Source organism: Aotus nancymaae, unplaced genomic scaffold (assembly GCF_030222135.1).
Source record: "Aotus nancymaae isolate 86718 unplaced genomic scaffold, 86718_ANA_hifiasm-v0.15.2.pri h1tg000046l, whole genome shotgun sequence".
Taxonomy (NCBI): domain Eukaryota; kingdom Metazoa; phylum Chordata; class Mammalia; order Primates; family Aotidae; genus Aotus; species Aotus nancymaae.
In genome coordinates, this window is record NW_026988460.1 from 29,359,612 (window position 1) to 29,376,101 (window position 16,490).

At 47.0% G+C, this 16,490-nt stretch overlaps 2 protein-coding genes across 2 annotated transcripts in view; both read left to right on the forward strand.

Moving 5' to 3' along the window:
* TXNRD3 (thioredoxin reductase 3) overlaps positions 1 to 16,299 on the forward strand; it is a 61,603-nt gene extending 45,304 nt beyond the window's left edge. The window contains exon 17 of the mRNA XM_064362109.1: positions 12,133 to 16,299. The gene's annotated coding sequence lies outside the window, so the exon portion shown is untranslated. The remainder of the gene's footprint in view (positions 1 to 12,132) is intronic.
* LOC105733388 (putative uncharacterized protein TXNRD3NB) lies at positions 12,019 to 16,299 on the forward strand (the record flags this gene model as incomplete). The annotated part of the gene is given in 3 exon segments (XM_012475781.2): positions 12,019 to 12,346; positions 12,381 to 12,452; positions 12,455 to 16,299. Coding segments are annotated over 3 exon segments (603 nt in total), but the record flags the coding sequence as incomplete, so codon positions are not given.
* Positions 16,300 to 16,490: the final 191 nt, after the last annotated feature.

The following is a 16,490-nucleotide window of genomic DNA, read 5'->3' on the forward strand; positions in this document are numbered from 1 at the left end:
AGGGTTATAAACTTAGTTGATAAAGCAGCAGCAGAGTTTGAGAAGACTGACACCAATTTTGAAAGAAGTTCTACTATGGGTAAAATGCTATCAAACAGCATCACATGCTACAGAGAAACCTTTTGTGAAAGAGTCAGTCGATGTGACAACTTTCATTGTCTTGTTTTAAGAAATTGCCACAGCCACCCCAGTCTTTAGCAGCCACCACCCTATCAGTCAGCAGCCATCAACATGGAGGTAGGTAAGACCCTCCATCAGCAAAAAGATTGTGACTTGCTGAAGTCTCAGATGATTATTAGCATTTTTTAACAAGAAAGTATTTTTAATTATGTACATTGTTTTTTAGACATAACACTTAATAGACTACAGTATAGTATAAACATCACTTTTATATGCATTGAGAAACCAAAAAAAATCATGTGACTCCCTTTATTGTGATACTTACTTTATTGTGGTCGTCTGGAACCAAGTCCCCAATGTTTCCAAGTTATGTTTGTAACTTCTAGAAGAAAACATAGGAGAAAACCTTCATGATCTTAGTGTAGACAAAGATTTATTAGATAACATACAAAAATTATGAACTTTAGAATAAAATAATGATAAATTGTACTTGTGTCTTGTGTCCCAACAATGGCTGAATAAACGGGTGATTTCCTAACACCACAGCATGGGACTAGCTAAGGCTGTCAATGGTATTAAATGAACACACTGACTTATAGCTTAAAGAAATCACATATACCACCTCATAAAATCATCACAAGCCTCAGTCCTGCATAGGGAATTATGTATGGTCTTCACCCTCAAAGAGTTTATAATTGACTGGGAATACCAGGTACAGGTAAACAGTCAGCTGTACAGATTATTTTTGTCATTTACAGTGAAGGGAATGAATATTCTGCGGTAAGCTGGAGTCACGCTTGTTTTGTACATACATCTAACCATCTCAACAACACTGCGAAATACAGATGAGGAAACTGTGTCCACAGGGAGAGTGGCCCTCTTGCGGAGTCATGTTTCACACCTCAGCCTGTTGATTCTTTTTCCACTTTATCAAGGTAGCAGGAAATAATGTTAATAAATTCATAGGTAGGACTCAGTTTATATTTCATGTGATCAGAACATTTTACTATTTTTGGAGGGGTTTAATTTTTCTGCCACGTTTTGTTCATTAAAATTGCCGTAAAAAATAAACACTAAGTTTGAAAGGCATACATATTTAAAGGCAGAGACCTATCCTCGCTTAGTATTTCTTCTACTGATGGAAGTCTCAGAGTGATCAAAGACCATGCTGTGGGTTTTACAGCTGTTCAGAAAAAGCCCTCAGGCCTAACTTCTCTGCTGTCTGTTCTGGTCGTGATCCTCAATATAAAGAGCCAGGACTCGAGTCATTCCCCAGCTTGGACAGATGTCCCAGAATGCACCTCTGGCTTATTGGGAGAATAGGGGTTTGCCCCATCTACTTTTGAGTCACTTAATGCTACAGGTTGCTGTTGTATCTGTCTGCTTCTCCTGGAACTCTCAGATCTCATATTGCTTCCCTGCTGCCCTCTGCATGGCTCTCTGGGCCACCTAGCCACTCCCCTCATGGCCAGACATCTCTTTTGACTCAATGCTAGGACCCATATTTTCATTTTGATTTCTAGGAAGTTAAGCCATTTTTCATTTATGTTTTAAGTGGGAAAAAAAGTCCTCAAGAAACAAATGAAAACACCTCAACTAAGTTTTATCTGTTTGGGGCTTCAGCCGGAAGAACTTGTTTTAACATTTCTCACAGGTCTGATAGAGACTGATTTCCTCAGCTTTGTCTATCTGTAAATGCTTTTATTTCATTTTTGAAGGCTATTTCTGCTGGATAGAGAAGTCTAATTTGACTTTTCCCCCCTTTCAGCACTTTAAGGATGCAGTTCCTTCATCTTCTTGTTCTGTTGTTACTGATGAGACATCAGCTGTCACCCTTGTTGTTTTCCTCTTATGTAATGTATCTTTTTCACATTCTCTGCCTGCTCTTAAGAGTTTTCATTATTTTTAATTTTCAGCAGTTGGGCTCTTATGTACCTATAGATACTTTTCTTTGTACTCATCCTGCTTGAGCTTTACTGAGCTTTTGGATTTGTAGGTTGATGTCTTATTGCCAATTTTGGAAAATTCTCAGCTGTTACCCCTTCAAATGTTTCTTCTGTCCATACTATCTCTCCTAGAAATCCAGTTGCAGATGTGTTAAACTTCTTACTGTCCTACTTATCTCAGATTTTCAGTATTTTCCTCTTCATGTTTCTTTTTGGATAATTATAATTCAGTTTGGATATATTGGCCTGTCTTCAGGTTCACTGATTATTTCTTCTGCTACATCTAATCTTATGTTAAAACTATTAAGTGACTTCTTCATTTACGAATTGTGTGTTTCATTTCTAGCATTTCTGTAGGTTCTTTGTAGTATTTTCATTTACCTGCTCAAATTCCCCCTCTATTCTTGCATAACATCTACCTTTTCCTTTAGACTGTTTAACATGTTTATCCGAGTTCTATAGCCCCTGTCTGTTCCCAGCACCTTGGTCATCCCTGTCTTCTTTTATTGAACAGTTCTCTCTTCTTGATGAGTTAAATGTTCTTTTTTTTCTCATGTCTCCTAAGTTTGCACCTTCAGGCATTATGTATTAAAGGACGGGCTGAAGAAAATGCAGGCTCTGCCCTCCACAGGTAAGGTAGAGGAGAGCCATCCAGGGTTCTGGGGTTGGCTGCCCATTGAACAGCATGAAGCCCAGCACTCAGGGTGTTAGTGATTTTCACTGCCTCAAGTAGAGGCTGAAAAAATAACATTTACCCCCAGAAAAGAGTGTTTCTCCTTTTCTGCCCACGTGTTAGCATGGGTGACTCAGTCCTCCCAAATGTAGCCAAGCTGGGCTGGGCTTTTTTTGCAGTTCTAGTCAGACTCTTCTCCATAAACCTCACGTCTTGAAGGTGTGATCAGGACTGACCCATCGACAGGACTTAGGATCTCAGCACTGGAAAGACTCCAACAGTCTTCATGCTTTCCAGCCTGTACCCTGCATCTGACCATAGGAGACCTTTCTTTGCCTTAATGATAGCCCTGAGCCCTGGGGACTGCTCAGGCTTTCTTGTTGCTCTCCAGTGCTGCCTCTGGGGTCCCCTTTCACCATGCGGCATGCCTCCAGCCTTCACTGCATTGGAGGGATACCTCTCAGTTCTGTTCTACTCTGTGTGTGGGTGGAGAACCAGGGTGAGTGGGTGCCGACCTGTCCCTGGCTGGGGCTCCTGGGCATTGAAATACACACACCCACTCCTGTGTGGTCTGCTGTGAGTGTGGCTGGTTTCTCCTCCCCATCCACAATGGGCTCCTCCACCTCCAGCACTTTACCTGGAAGAAAGCAACTTCCGGCCTCCTTCTGAGCAGGCTTGTCGCTTTCTGGGATTTATTTGAGTCTGCCTTTGTTTTGCTTTTGTTTTTGTTTGCATTCTCAGCTCTCTGGTGGGTTAAAAACAAACAATCATTTTGTCACTTAAGCAGATTGTTTGTCTCATTAAGGCAGGATTAGGGATTTCCTGTGACTTCCTCTGTTCAGCAAATGTTTACTTGCCAGAAATACCATGTTTCACATAAATTGCTCTTACAGAGCCCTGGGTTTCATAGAAGAGTCCTAGCCCTTTGGTTTGCAGCTATGTGTCAGTGGCCATCCTCTCACTCCTGAGTCCTGTCACCTTTTCTGAGAAGCCCCAGCAGTGAGAGTCACTAACACCCTGAGTGCTGGGCTTCAAGCTGTTCAGTGGGCAGCCGACCCCAGGGGCCTGGTTAGCCGTCCCATACCTTACCTGTGGAGGGCAGAGCTTGCATTTTCTTATCATGGGAAATAGCAGAATGGCTCACACTAGTCCATATGTTTTATGGTAAAATACCAGGAAAACTGCTTTTAAAATCAACAACAATAGCACTGATATATTGAGCTCTGTGCCAGGCACATTTTCTGTGGATCTCATTTAACCTGCACTGCAGCTCCCTTAGGCAGGTGCTGTATTTAATTGTCAGCTCCATGAGACACACAGGAAACAGATGCAGATTTGTAAAACTTGCCCAAGGCCCAGAGTTAGTAAGCAGTAAGGGTTAGTTAGTAAGGGTTTGAACCCAGGCAGTCTGTCTTCTGAACCCAGGATGCCAGCCTGTGATCAGGGACTGCCCACCTTAGCCCTTGGTTTGAGGGAGAACAGGAGATACCACCACACACAAGACAGGGAGACGATGGAGAAGAGGCTGGCATGCTGCTGATCACAGAGCCAAGCCAATGGGGACCACCAAGGGGAGTGTCAGGGGTGTCACACAAGGCTGCTTCTTTGCTGCGGTTAGTGCAGGCCGAGTGTGCAAAGGGGAGGACACAGCTAGACAGAACTCCAGATCTAGCAGTGGCTGGGTCCGGCCTACAGAGAGGAGCAGGGCATGTGAGCGGGGTGAGAACTCTCCGCGAGCCCCTTCTCCTCTGGCTGGTTCCTGCTGTATGTTTGTCAAGGTGAAATGTGGTTGTGACTATTGCTGAGATCACAAGGGAGAGACCCTAGAGGAAGCAGTGTGATCGAGCACCTAGAAAGGTGGCCAGGGCTGGAACCCATTCCCTGGGAGGGCACAGGTATACAAGGACTGCCTGAGGGCAGTTTGGGCGTCACCAGAGCCCTTCCCCCTTCAGACCTTTGATGTGCGTTGCAAGTGACTCATCTAGCAAGTATGCCGTCTTTAACTCCACAACAACCCTGCCAGGAGGCATGGCTTAGTCCCAGCCTCCATTTGAGGAGACTGAGGTTCAGGAGGCGAAGGGTCTGTCCAGGGTCACACAGCACGAAGCACAGAGCCCCAGGCAGCGGGGGGCCACAGCCCAGGCCTCTCTTCCTCCAGGTGCAGCTCTCCAGGGGTGCCCACTCAAGGATCATGGGGCCCTGGCACTGGGTTGTATGTTGATTTTGTGTGTGGATACCTTAGCCGCTGCCCAGAACCAGGCAGGTCAGGCCAGGCTTTGCCCAGGGCAAGGGGCAGGGCACCGGGAGATGAGGTGAGGACATGGGCGTGTGGCTGCCTTCCCCACCAGGAGAGCAGTTCCTGGTGCACAGCAGAAGGCTTGGGGAGTGGAGCCTGTGGAGGTCACTCAGGGGGAGGCAGAGCATTATGGGATGGTAGTGTGGGGGCTCGTGGGTGGGCTGGCACTTTGAGGATGGTCTTCTGAAGACAGGGCCCAGGGGCTGGCGGGTTCAGCCCAGTGTGTCGGGGAGGGCAGGCTTGGAGTGCAGGGCTGCCCTCTGGGTGTTGGGTGGCCTTGAGACCTAGAACACTGCATCCCAACTGCAGTTGTGATTTCCCCCCCAGGGACACTTGGCAATGTCAGAGACATTTTGGTCACCACAGCTGGGGAGTGGGGAGCTGCACTGGCATTTGGCTGGGAGAGGCCAGGGATGCTAACCATCCCAGAAGCATGGGCAACCCTACACCAGGAAGGCCAGCAATGCGGAGGCAGAGACCCCGGCCCCTCCTGCTCCACAGCCCAGAGTCGTCCTCGGGCACTGTTGTCCCCCAGCCACCCATCTAGGCCATAGCTCCCAGCAGGCACCCCACCTCCCAGCACATACCACATCTAAGACCCGCATCTCAGCAATTGGTACCTCTATGCTGCCCCAGCAGAGGCTCGTCCTTGACATTTCCTTTGCCTCCCCTCCACATCCGACTGTCTCAATTCCACATCCTAAGTCCCCCTGTCATGTCCATCCCCTCCCATCTGTCCTTCCCATGTCCGCAAATCTGATGATGATACTCTCCTGCTTAAAACCTTTTAAAGATGCCCTGTTTCTTGTGGGATGCATAAGAACAGCAAACACCCACCCAGCCTCCCGGTATGCAACTACCGTCTGAGGACCTCCACAGCCATTTCTTCCTCCCTGCCACTACCATTGCTCCCATTTGACAGGTGAGGAAACTGAGGCAAGAGAGTAATGCCTCTAAGGTCATGCGCTGGTAGTGGTGAATCTTGACTTCGAGCCTGTGTAAATGACCACCAGTACTCTGATGCCACAGACTGAAGTCCCTAGCATGGCTCATGGCCCTGCCCTGGGGGGTGGAGGCCCATCTTCCAGCTACCCCCAGCTCCCTGCTCTCCAGCCAGGTGTGCAGCCAGCCAACTCTGCACTTTCTCTGCCTGCAGCTCTGTCCCCTCCCCTTTATCTAATCAACCTGTTCTCAGCCCCCACCAACAGAAAATTTCCTTCCTGGTTATTTGGTTCCAGTCTGCCTCCCCCAGGAGGCTGCACACTGCCTGGGAGCAGGGCCTGTGTCTGGTTTGCTCATCACTGCATTCCCAGCTCCTGGTACACTCCGTGACTCTTTGTAGGTGTTCAATAAATACTTGTTGAAAAGAGTTTAATGAATTATGTAGAAAAAACCTCTAACCCTAGGAGAACAGCTGCTGGGCACACAATGGCAGTGATGTGCAGTTAGTGCAGAACAAGGTCCTCCTGCCCTGGTGACTTCAGCCCCTGCCCTTGGAGGGGCTAACAAGAAGGCTCCCCGAGCTGGACACATCAGTGTTTGTGGACAACATTTAATAACAGCAGAAAGGGACATGTTCCAGTGGTAAGTGGAAAAAGCCACCATAACAGCATAATCACTACTATTGTGGGTGCATATGAACAGCTGGAAAGTGAGGTGTGAAACGCCCCTCACTGCTCCTCCTCCCCATCCTCCTGCCCTCTTCTCAGCCCAGCCCTTCACCCGTGGGTCCCTGAGTGGCACTGAGCTCCAGGTGCAGCACCCAGCATCTGGCCTGTGCTGTCTCCTTTGTCCCTCCCAGGTGCCTGTGCTCTTCTTACAGAGGAGCTGGGGTACTGGGGAGGCGAGGAGCAGCCCAGAGCAGGTGGCCGCAGAGTGGGTCTCCTTGGAGCTTTTCTGGCTCCAGGCCTCATGCTTCCCTGTCCGACTAGGATGCTGTGCCCCTTAGGGTGGTGCACTAGGATGTCTCAACATATGTACTCTCCAGTGAGTGTGTGTGGCTTTAATACAGGATTTTAACAGAGCTGGTGTATGGTTTCCTCTGCAGATGTGGAAGTGCCCAGCCTTCCTCTTTAGCCCCAGGCACCTGCACATGGCTTCCCCTACTTTGTGAGCCTTTGAATCTAGGCAAAGGGAAATTTATATCCCAGCTGATATTTTTGATTGAATAAAAATGTTAACAAATTTTTTGAGGTGTAATTTACATACTATAAAATTCTCCTTGTTCTCAGTGTATAAGTCAACCACAGTCCAAATGTTGGAACGTTTCTGTCATCCCCTGGAAACCCTTGTGCCCCTTGCTGGGTGATCCCTGTTCCCACCCTAGCCCCAGGAGGCTAGTGTTCTATTTTGTGTCTATAAAGGTTTGCCTATTCTGGACATTTCATACAAATGCAGTCAACAAAGTGTGTTGATTTTATGCATTTGGCTTTTTCACTGAGCAAAGTGTCCTCAAGGTTCATGCACATTGGAGCGTGGATCAGTGCTGAGTTCCTTTATGTGGCTGAATAGTATTTCAGTAGGAGGAGTACTGAATAGCACACTGGATTTGCCCATGCAGCGCTTGGTGGACTGGTCTGTTTCTACTGTTTGGCTGTTACCAAGGCTGCTGTGAACGTGCCACCAGTAACTGCATCCCTTCCCTACCCTACCTTGGCCAACTGGTAAGGCAGTCAGATGTCAGGACTCACTGCCAGGAAGTGGAAAGTGGAGCTCTGCCCTACAGCAGCTTCTCCCCAGGCGGGCAGGTGCTGTGGAGTTGCAAGGGCGAGGCCAGGACGCCTGCACAGGGTGGGGCTCAGGCTTCACAGGGATGGGACACCTGATGGCCTTGTCTTCCTTTAGGGGCAGGGACTTCAGCATTAGGATGCCTCAGTCAGGCCCCTGCTCTGGACTACACGGGTTTCTGCCTTCTTATCTTCCTCTGGTATTCAGGGAAGGGTCTTGAAACTCTGGCAACAGGGCTGTCTGGTTTCTTTAAGCAGTTGTGCCTGTGGATAAAGAGACTACAGAAACCTGTATGTTTCTGTTTTCATTTCTCTTGCAAGAAATACAGGAAGGGCTGTAATCCCAGTGCTTTGGGAGGCCAAGACAGGAGGATAGCTTGATCCCAGGACTTGGAGACCAGCCTGGGAAATATAGTGAAACCCCTGTGGTATGTGCCCCTGTGGTCCCAGCTACTTGGGAGGCTGAGGTGGGAGAATTGCTTGAGCCTGGGAGGCAGAGGCTGCAGTGAGCTGAGATCATGCCATTGCACTCCAGCCCGGGTGACAGAGTGAGACTCTGTCTCATAAATAAATAGGAATGAAAAGAGAGAGAGACTGGGTTGTATGGTCAGTTTATATTTAACTGTTTGAGAAGCTGCTAAACTATTTTCCAAAGCAGCTAAACCATTTTATGTTTCCACTAGCTATGTATGAAATTTCTAGTTTTTCCACATCCTCAGCAATAATTCTTTATAATAGGCCTTAGTGAGTATAGAGTGGTATGTCCCTGAGCTTTTAGTTTTCATTTCTTTAATGACCAACAATATTGAGGGCCTTTTAGGTACTTCTCAGCCAGTCATATACCTTCTTTGGTGAAATGTCTTTTCAGATCTTTTGTCCATATTTTAACTGGGTTGTTTGTTTTATTATTGGGTGATAAGAACTCTTTATATTATTTGCATACCAATTATTTACTGATTAGAAAATATTTCCTCCCCATTTGTGGCTTGTTGTTTCACTTTCATAATGGTATCTTTAGAAGCACAAAAATTATAATTTTGATAAAGTCTGTCAGTTTTTTCCTCTTTTTGGATTGTGATTTTGGTGTCTTATCTAAGAACTATGCCTAATGCAAAATCATAAAGGTTTTCTCATTTTTTTTTCTAGAAGTTTTATAGTTTTAGCTCTTATATTTAAGTCTATGATCTATTTTTGGTAATTTTTGTGTATGTTGTGAAGTAAGCTTTTAAGTTCATTTTTTTTTTTTGCCTGCATATATTTAATTGTCCCAGTACCATTGGACAGAGTACCCTTGAAAGATTGCCTTTTCCACATTTAATTGCACGCCACCCATGTCAAAAATCAGTTGGTCATAAATGTAAGTTCAGAAGGAATCTTAATTCTGTTCCATTGGTGATTCTTATGCCAGTAACACACTATCTGTCTTCATTACTGTAACCTGGTATTACATTTTGAAAGTGGGAAGTGTGAATCCTTCTATTTCATCCTTTTCCAGGATTGTTTTGGCTATTTTAGATTCTTTGTATTTCCATATAAATTTTAGGATCAGCTCATCAGTTCTGGGATTTTGGTAGGGGTTGCCTTGAATATATAGATCACTTTGAGAGTATCTTGATGAAATTTCAGTATGTGTGAACATGGATGTCTCTCCATTTATGTAGAGCTTTTTAAAGTTTTCTCAGCAATGTATTGTAGTTTTCAGGGTACAAGTCTTATACTTTGTTAAACTTAAATTTTATTCTTTTTGATGCTTTTGTGATTGAAATTTTCTTAATTTCATTTTTGGATTGCTCATTGCTAGTATATAGGAGTACACTTGATTTTTGTATATTAATCTTACATCTTGCAATCTTGCCAAACTAGTTTTATTAGTTCTAGTACTTTTTCTTATGAATTCTTTAAACTTTTCTAGATACCAGATCCTGTCATCTGCAAATAAACATAATTGTACTCCTTCCTTTCCAACCTGGACAGGATTGTTTCCTTCTGCCTGGGTACACGAGCTGGAACCTCCAGTGTAATGTTGAGTGGAAGTGGCCAGAACAGACACCCTTGCCTTCCTCCCAATCCCAGGGAAGGAATTCAGTCTTCCGTCACTGGATGTTCTGTTTGCTGTGGAATTTTTACAGACACTCTTTGTTGAGTTGAGGATGTTCCTTTCTATTCCTTGTTTACTGAGAGTTTTTATCATCTAAAGAGCGTTGGATTTTGTCAGAAGCTTTTCTGAGTCTACTAAGATGATCATGTGGGTTTTTCGGATTAAACAAATTTGGAGATTGAGGTATCTCTCTTTACTTACTTAATATTTACAAAATTTAATAGTTATTAAATTTCAGAAATTTCTAAGGAACTTTAAAATTCCTTAAGTGCTGTGTTTCCCAAATTTCCATCATTCCTGATTTCTTCCAGTCACTTTTCACCTATGCTGTTTACCTGGTAATATTTTTATAAATCAACTCACATTTTATAAATATGTACTTAAATACATGTATTTTAAATGGAAACTTAATATTACTATGTAAAAGGTATCAATGAAAAGAGTCAAAGTGTAAAATATTTGAAGCCATTTATTCTGAGCCAAATACGGATGACCAATGGCCCGTGAGATCCTGAGAACATGTGCCCCAGGTGGTCGGGACACAGCCTAGTTTTACACATTTTAGGGAGACATGAGACATCAACCAAAAACATGTAAGATGTACAGAGGGGATTTCAGATTATAGGTAGATTTAAAAATTTTCTGATTGGTAATTGTTTGAAAGAGTTATTATCTAAAGACATGGGATCAGTAGAAAGGAATATCTGGTTTATGATGATAAGGGATTGTGGAGACCAAACTTTTTATGTGCAGATGAAGCCTCCAGGTAGCAGGCTTCAGAGAGAATAGACTATACATGTTTCTTACCACACTAAAGGTCTGTGTTGATGTTAAGGCTGGTCAGCTTTTCCTGAAATCCAAAAGGGAATGTTATAGGTAAGTAGTCAGACATGAGCATGGCAGGAGAGGCCCCCCTCGGGGAATGTCAGGCCACCATCAGGTGAAGGTCACGCAGTTGTTAAACTGTCTCTCTAAAATAATAATTAGTTGCATCCAGTGCCAGGAAAAGGCAGTCTTCCAATAGATAGATACAATCTGAGGCTAGTGATCAGCAACTTCCCTCTAAGGTCTCAGGAGTTGGGCGAGTGGGCTCAAGCATGTGCACTAAGAGGCAAAACGGTGGAGTTTAAATACTTAACAGGTGAGGGAAGAACACCTGAAGTGAGCATGCGCACAGTTTCAGTTAAACACACCACACCTGTGGCCCCTTCCAAATTCTGGCAGACATCCACTTCGCATGCAGACAGCCCGCCCCAAGGGAAGAATCAGGGGACAAGGGATGCAACCCTCCCGGAGCCTGCCAACACATAAGCCCCAAGTCAGTGGTAAAACCATGCATTTGATTGCTCAAGTCGCCTGCTTACCCTCTTCCAAGTGTACTTTACTTCCTGTCATTCCTGCTGTAAACCTTTATAAAAAGTATATAAACCTTTTAGTAAACTTTCACTCCTGCTCCAAACTGGCCTCCCTCTCTCCCTTTGCCTTATGCCCCTCGGCTGAATTCTTTCTGAGGAGGCAAGAACTGAGTTTGCTGCAAACCCATATGGACCTTCCTGTTGCCACCGCTGCTAACAGGAAGATGGTATGATGAAGCATGTCCAATGCTCCCTTCCCATCATGGCCTAAACCAGCTTTTCTGGTTAACTTTGAAATGCCCTGGTGGAGAGGAAGGGTGCATTCAAATGGTTGGGGAGCCTTAGAATTTTATTTTTGATTTACAAAGGAAAATAGAAACTTGGGATCCCAATTCACTGTACTGAAAGGAAAAAATTAAGCTGAAAGCTGCATCATGCAGGAAGCTGCCTTTCCTTTTGTTCCTAAGCGGATAGTGACAGATATAAGTTAAAGATCTTCACTCCATATTCACCTTATCTTATAGTGAGCACAAGATGAACACATAATTGACCATTCCCCTACCTGCTCCTTTTCTCTTGTAACGTGGATTCAGTATTGAGACCATACCTTCCCTGTGTCCCCTCCAGCTGACTTTTCCCCTTTAAATATTGAAGCTCTTAAAATAACATTTGGAGAAAGGCACAGACCTGTCTCCCAGATGTGTCCTTAACCTTGGCAAAGTAAACTTCTAAATTGATTGGACCTGTCTCAGATACTTTTTGGTTTACAACTACTGAAAAAGGAAACCAGTCTTACTACCTTAAACAGAAAGGAATTATAATAATAATGGCACAGAAGAAAAGATATGTAAGATAAAGTGGAACTCTGGGTTAAGAAGGTGGATCGAAAACAAACTTAATAATACTGTCTACCAAAAGTCCTCTCAGATTGCAGCGGGATATCCTCTCAGATTGCAGCAGCACAAAAGCACAGACCCAGAAGGATGTGAGGACAGGAGACTGCAGCAGCTGACCTCTGGAAGTCAGAGCCGGACGAGGGACCTGAGTGAGAGGAGGCTTGGGCAGCCAGAGCTGAAAGCTGAATGACAGATGCCATCGGAGCCTGTTAGGGCGCGATGGGGCATGGGGCTGGCTGTGGAGAGGCAGTCCCACCCCACCCCCAGGCCCTTGCTGTTGCTCCGGCACCACTGCGGAGGCGTCCTCTCTGGAATATGGAGACAAGGTTTTTGGACAGGGATCCTCAGCCCCCTGGAAGAGATTAAGAGACTAATGAAGATCTCCAGGGCACTGCCAGCCAGGTCTGTACCCTCCAGCCAGGAGAAGGCATAAGGTCTTGCTGGAGAGCCTGGGCAGCAAGAAACAGTTCCTGGCCCTGGGGAAGTGGAGGGTAAGGCAGAGCCAGCCATGAGAAAGGATGTTTGCCCAGGCATGAAATGTGAGTGATCAACACTGATTTAACCAGAAGTTCTCCTGGAACTGCTTTAGGGGATGAGACAGCACACAGAGGTTGGTTTGTAGCGGCTGAGTCTTCATCTCCCACAACAGGTATCAGTGGATGATCTCTCATATGGAGGAAGCCAGGGCAGCTACACCCAATGTCTTAGCAAGGAGAAACACCAAATCAGACAAACACCACTGCCGCTGGGAAAGGGACCTCGGGGAAGGGGAAGGTTGTTCAGAGAGCAGAGGTATTTTGTGTGAGCCTCTTAGGGATTCTTGTCTCTTTAGACCACATGTACACATTACGTGTATAAAATAATGTACCAAATACAAACAGTGAAATGCGAGTTCTGAGTTCGAAACACCCATACATCCCATTTGAGAATAGCACTCCCCTGAGAAGGATGGGACTGTCACCACTGGCCAGCGAGCAGGAGGGTGTTGACAGGCACGGCCTGAGACAGTAGGTGCAGAGTGCCTGGCCTTTGGTTTTGGTGAGCAGCAGAGAGCGCCTGCCCCAGCGTGTGGCAGGGCAGGGGATAGCACACCATGCACCTGCCTCTGCTGAGCTTGAGTCAGAAAAGTCATTCCTGAAGCAAGGCAGTTGTGCTGGAGGTTCTGTTTGCTCCTGCAGACACCCCCCACCAACCCTCCTTCACCTGCTTTGTGTCCCTGGAGACGACCTCTGGGACTTGTTAGCAGGACTCCAGCCTTGACCTCCACTCTCCTGCTCTCTGGCCACCCCTGGTGCCCTCTGCAGGGCAGGCTGGGCTGCTGTGCTTCATGTAGCAAGACTGTCCAATTCCTGCCTGGCTCACACCCTGGCCCCTTGGGCGGTGAGGTAAACGTTCCGGCTCCCCTCACCCCAGGAGGGGCCATTTTCTCAGCTTGCTGGGGAAGGGCCTGGCAGGGCACACAGCTATGGTGGCCTCCTGTGTGACCATGGGGTGGCAGTGGAGTTGGGCACTGAGAAGGGAGATGCCTGTACTTGGTATCCAAACGTGATGGGACTAGGCAGGACATGAGCTGCAGGAGCAGAGCAGGGCTCAGGGCCCGCACCCACCCTGCCAGAGGGTGCAGACAGGTGGGAGCACCCAGCTCGTGTGCTTCAGGGTATGGTCCCCCAACCAGCCTGGCTGCAGGACCCAAAGCAGTAAGGGCCTGTCCAGAACCAGCTTCTGCTCTGTCTGGGCTCGCTCTGCTCTGCTGGACAGGTAGCACCAGCACTGGTCGGGACCCTCTAGTCACTGGTCTGCTGGGAAACCAAAGACCAATCTGCTTAGAGAACAGGCCCCTCATCGCTTTAGAAGAGCTTCCTGCCAGTTCCTGCTGAAGCCAGTTTCCACTTCTTCCTTTTAGGAGGAAAGTCTCTGCTAGGCATACAGTGCCAGCTAGACCACATGTCCAATGTCCCTTTAAGCTAGCATGGCTGCCAACCATGTGACTAGGTTCAAGACGTGATGTTGCAGCTTCCACTTCAAGTTCTTAAAAGGGAAGCTTCCTTCCTCAGTTTCTCTGCTCTGGAGATGAAGCCAGGACTCAGGACCATGTACTCAGGGAGAGGCGAACCACAAGGAAGGACCAGGGCTACTGAGTGACCTCACTGGGCACAGTCCCACCAACTTGGGCTGCTCATCTTTAGAGGGTTAGGAAAGGGAGGTGCCAGCTTCTGTGTTTGGGGGCCACTGCATTGGAGGTGTCTTTGTTGCAGCAGGTGGGTGCTGACTAACACACCATCTCCATGTGCCAGTTTGAAGGGCATTTCTAACCTCAGGCATTTGAAAGACAGACTAGCCTCACAGTCGAGCAGTCTGCATTTCTTCCTGCAGCACCTTGGATGCACCTGTGGGCACCCGGGGCTCTGCTTTCTTGTAACCCCTCGAATCACCACCAGCATACCAAGGATGGCCCAGTCAAGTGCAAAGGCAGCCCAGCTGTCCGTACTGGAGAGCTGCTGCCCTGAAGGAACAAGTCTGGGCTTCTCAAGGCCCCTTCCTCTGGTGTTTGGGGAAAGGGGCTGCACTCACGTCTTCTTGCACAGCTACCTGACTCCAGAGCTGGTACCCTGCTCTCATCCCCTCCATGGAGATGAGGCCAGGACTCAGGACCACCCTCTGCCTCCAGGGGACACAGCTTCCACCACAGGCTATGGCACAGGGCTGGAAACTTTCAGGTCACAAGAGGACTTCACACGTAAAAGCTGTCAACGATATCAAATGTCCCTGCTCCTACAGCTATGAACCATGCTCTAGTGTGGGAGGGGCTCCCTTGTTGGTCCCTCCTGCTGCCTCTGTGGTCCCCACTAAATCCCCCACCACACACACAGCTGTCTACTCCCAAACTTGAATCTGGTCTCTGTATTTAACAATATACAATTTGAGTTTTCTCTTTAGTGGACTCACAGGCCTCAGGTTGAACTTCGGGCAGGATTCAAAACCCCACGATCTGGTGTCCCTGCCCCCCTTCTCCAGTAGCCTTGTATGTGGTGAGAGGAGGGAAGAATGATCTCTTGCTGTCCCCAAAGCAAACTCCATTACCCAGGCAAAATCCTGGGTCACAACCGTAATGTGGAAAAAAAAAAAAAGTGTAAAGTAAGAAACATTGAACAGAACAGAGAGGATTTGTTCTGTTTGTTTTATGAAGGACGCACTCTAAACCGGAGTCATAAGCGTCCTGAACTTGTTTGCACCTGTGCCGGGAATGACGCTTCAGAAAATCTGAGGGGAGAGGTGGTTTCAGCCCTCGCCCACCCAGTTCATCACCGCAGCCCACGCGTACCTCATCAAAGAGAATGCGGGCCTGCTCAGCCGCCCCCTCCCTCTGATATTCAAAATCTCAAGGGCTGCAATCCCAAAGCCAGGTCAGCCAGTCTTCCTGCCAAGTCGGGAGCCATCGCATCTGCTTCTGCTGTTCCCTTTTGCCAGCACACGATGGCGCCAGGGAGAGCAGAGCCCATCCTGTGGCTAGGAGGGGCTGGGATTCCTGCACTGGACACAGAGGCTTCCAGAGAGAGAAGAGGATGCTGTTCCACAGATGCTAGCAGGCCGCCTTGGGCTCAGGCTCCCGGGACACAGCCCTTCACCCAGTATCGCTTCACCCCTTCTCTAGCCTGTAACCTGTTTAGGAGTCAGGCACAGTTTCTTTCTGCTTGGACACCCTCGGAGGTCCGTGCTCACATTAATGAGTGAAGCAGCCCAGGCGTCCGGAGAGCACATGGGCCGTGTCAAGGGGCAGTCTCCACTCACCTGGCCACCTGGGTTGTGCAAGCCATGGCAGCCGGGTTCCCTGAATAATGGAGAAATGTGAAGTCTCTCTCAATCATGGGCAGCTAGTTCTTTTTCCTATCCACTTTATTGAGGTAGCCACAAAAAAATTATTCGATAGAATAATTTCTATAACCCCAAAAACATTCCCTAGTGCCTATTTGAAGTCAGTCCACTCCCTTTCAGTACTGACCCCTGGCAATGACTGGTCTGTTTCTGTCACTATAGTTTTGCAAGTAGAATCACTTGGTATGTAGTCTGTAGTGGCTCATTTAGCAGGATGTATTTGAGACCAATCTATATTGTTGTGCACACCAGTAGTTTGTTTCTTTCTGTTGCTGAGTTAATAAAATACAGATTGTCCCTGATTTGACCAATTCAAGCTGATTCTGGGTCATTTTGAAGTGTCTTCACCACTGTTTGGTCACTGACTTGCTTTCTGGCAAACAAGATATTCTAGGCTCATCTTTGTGTGTGGGGGGCAGGGGCAGGAGTCTTGTTCATTGAGGTGAATTCACATGAATTAACCATTTTAAAGTGTACAATTCAATGGCATTTAGTACATTCACAGTA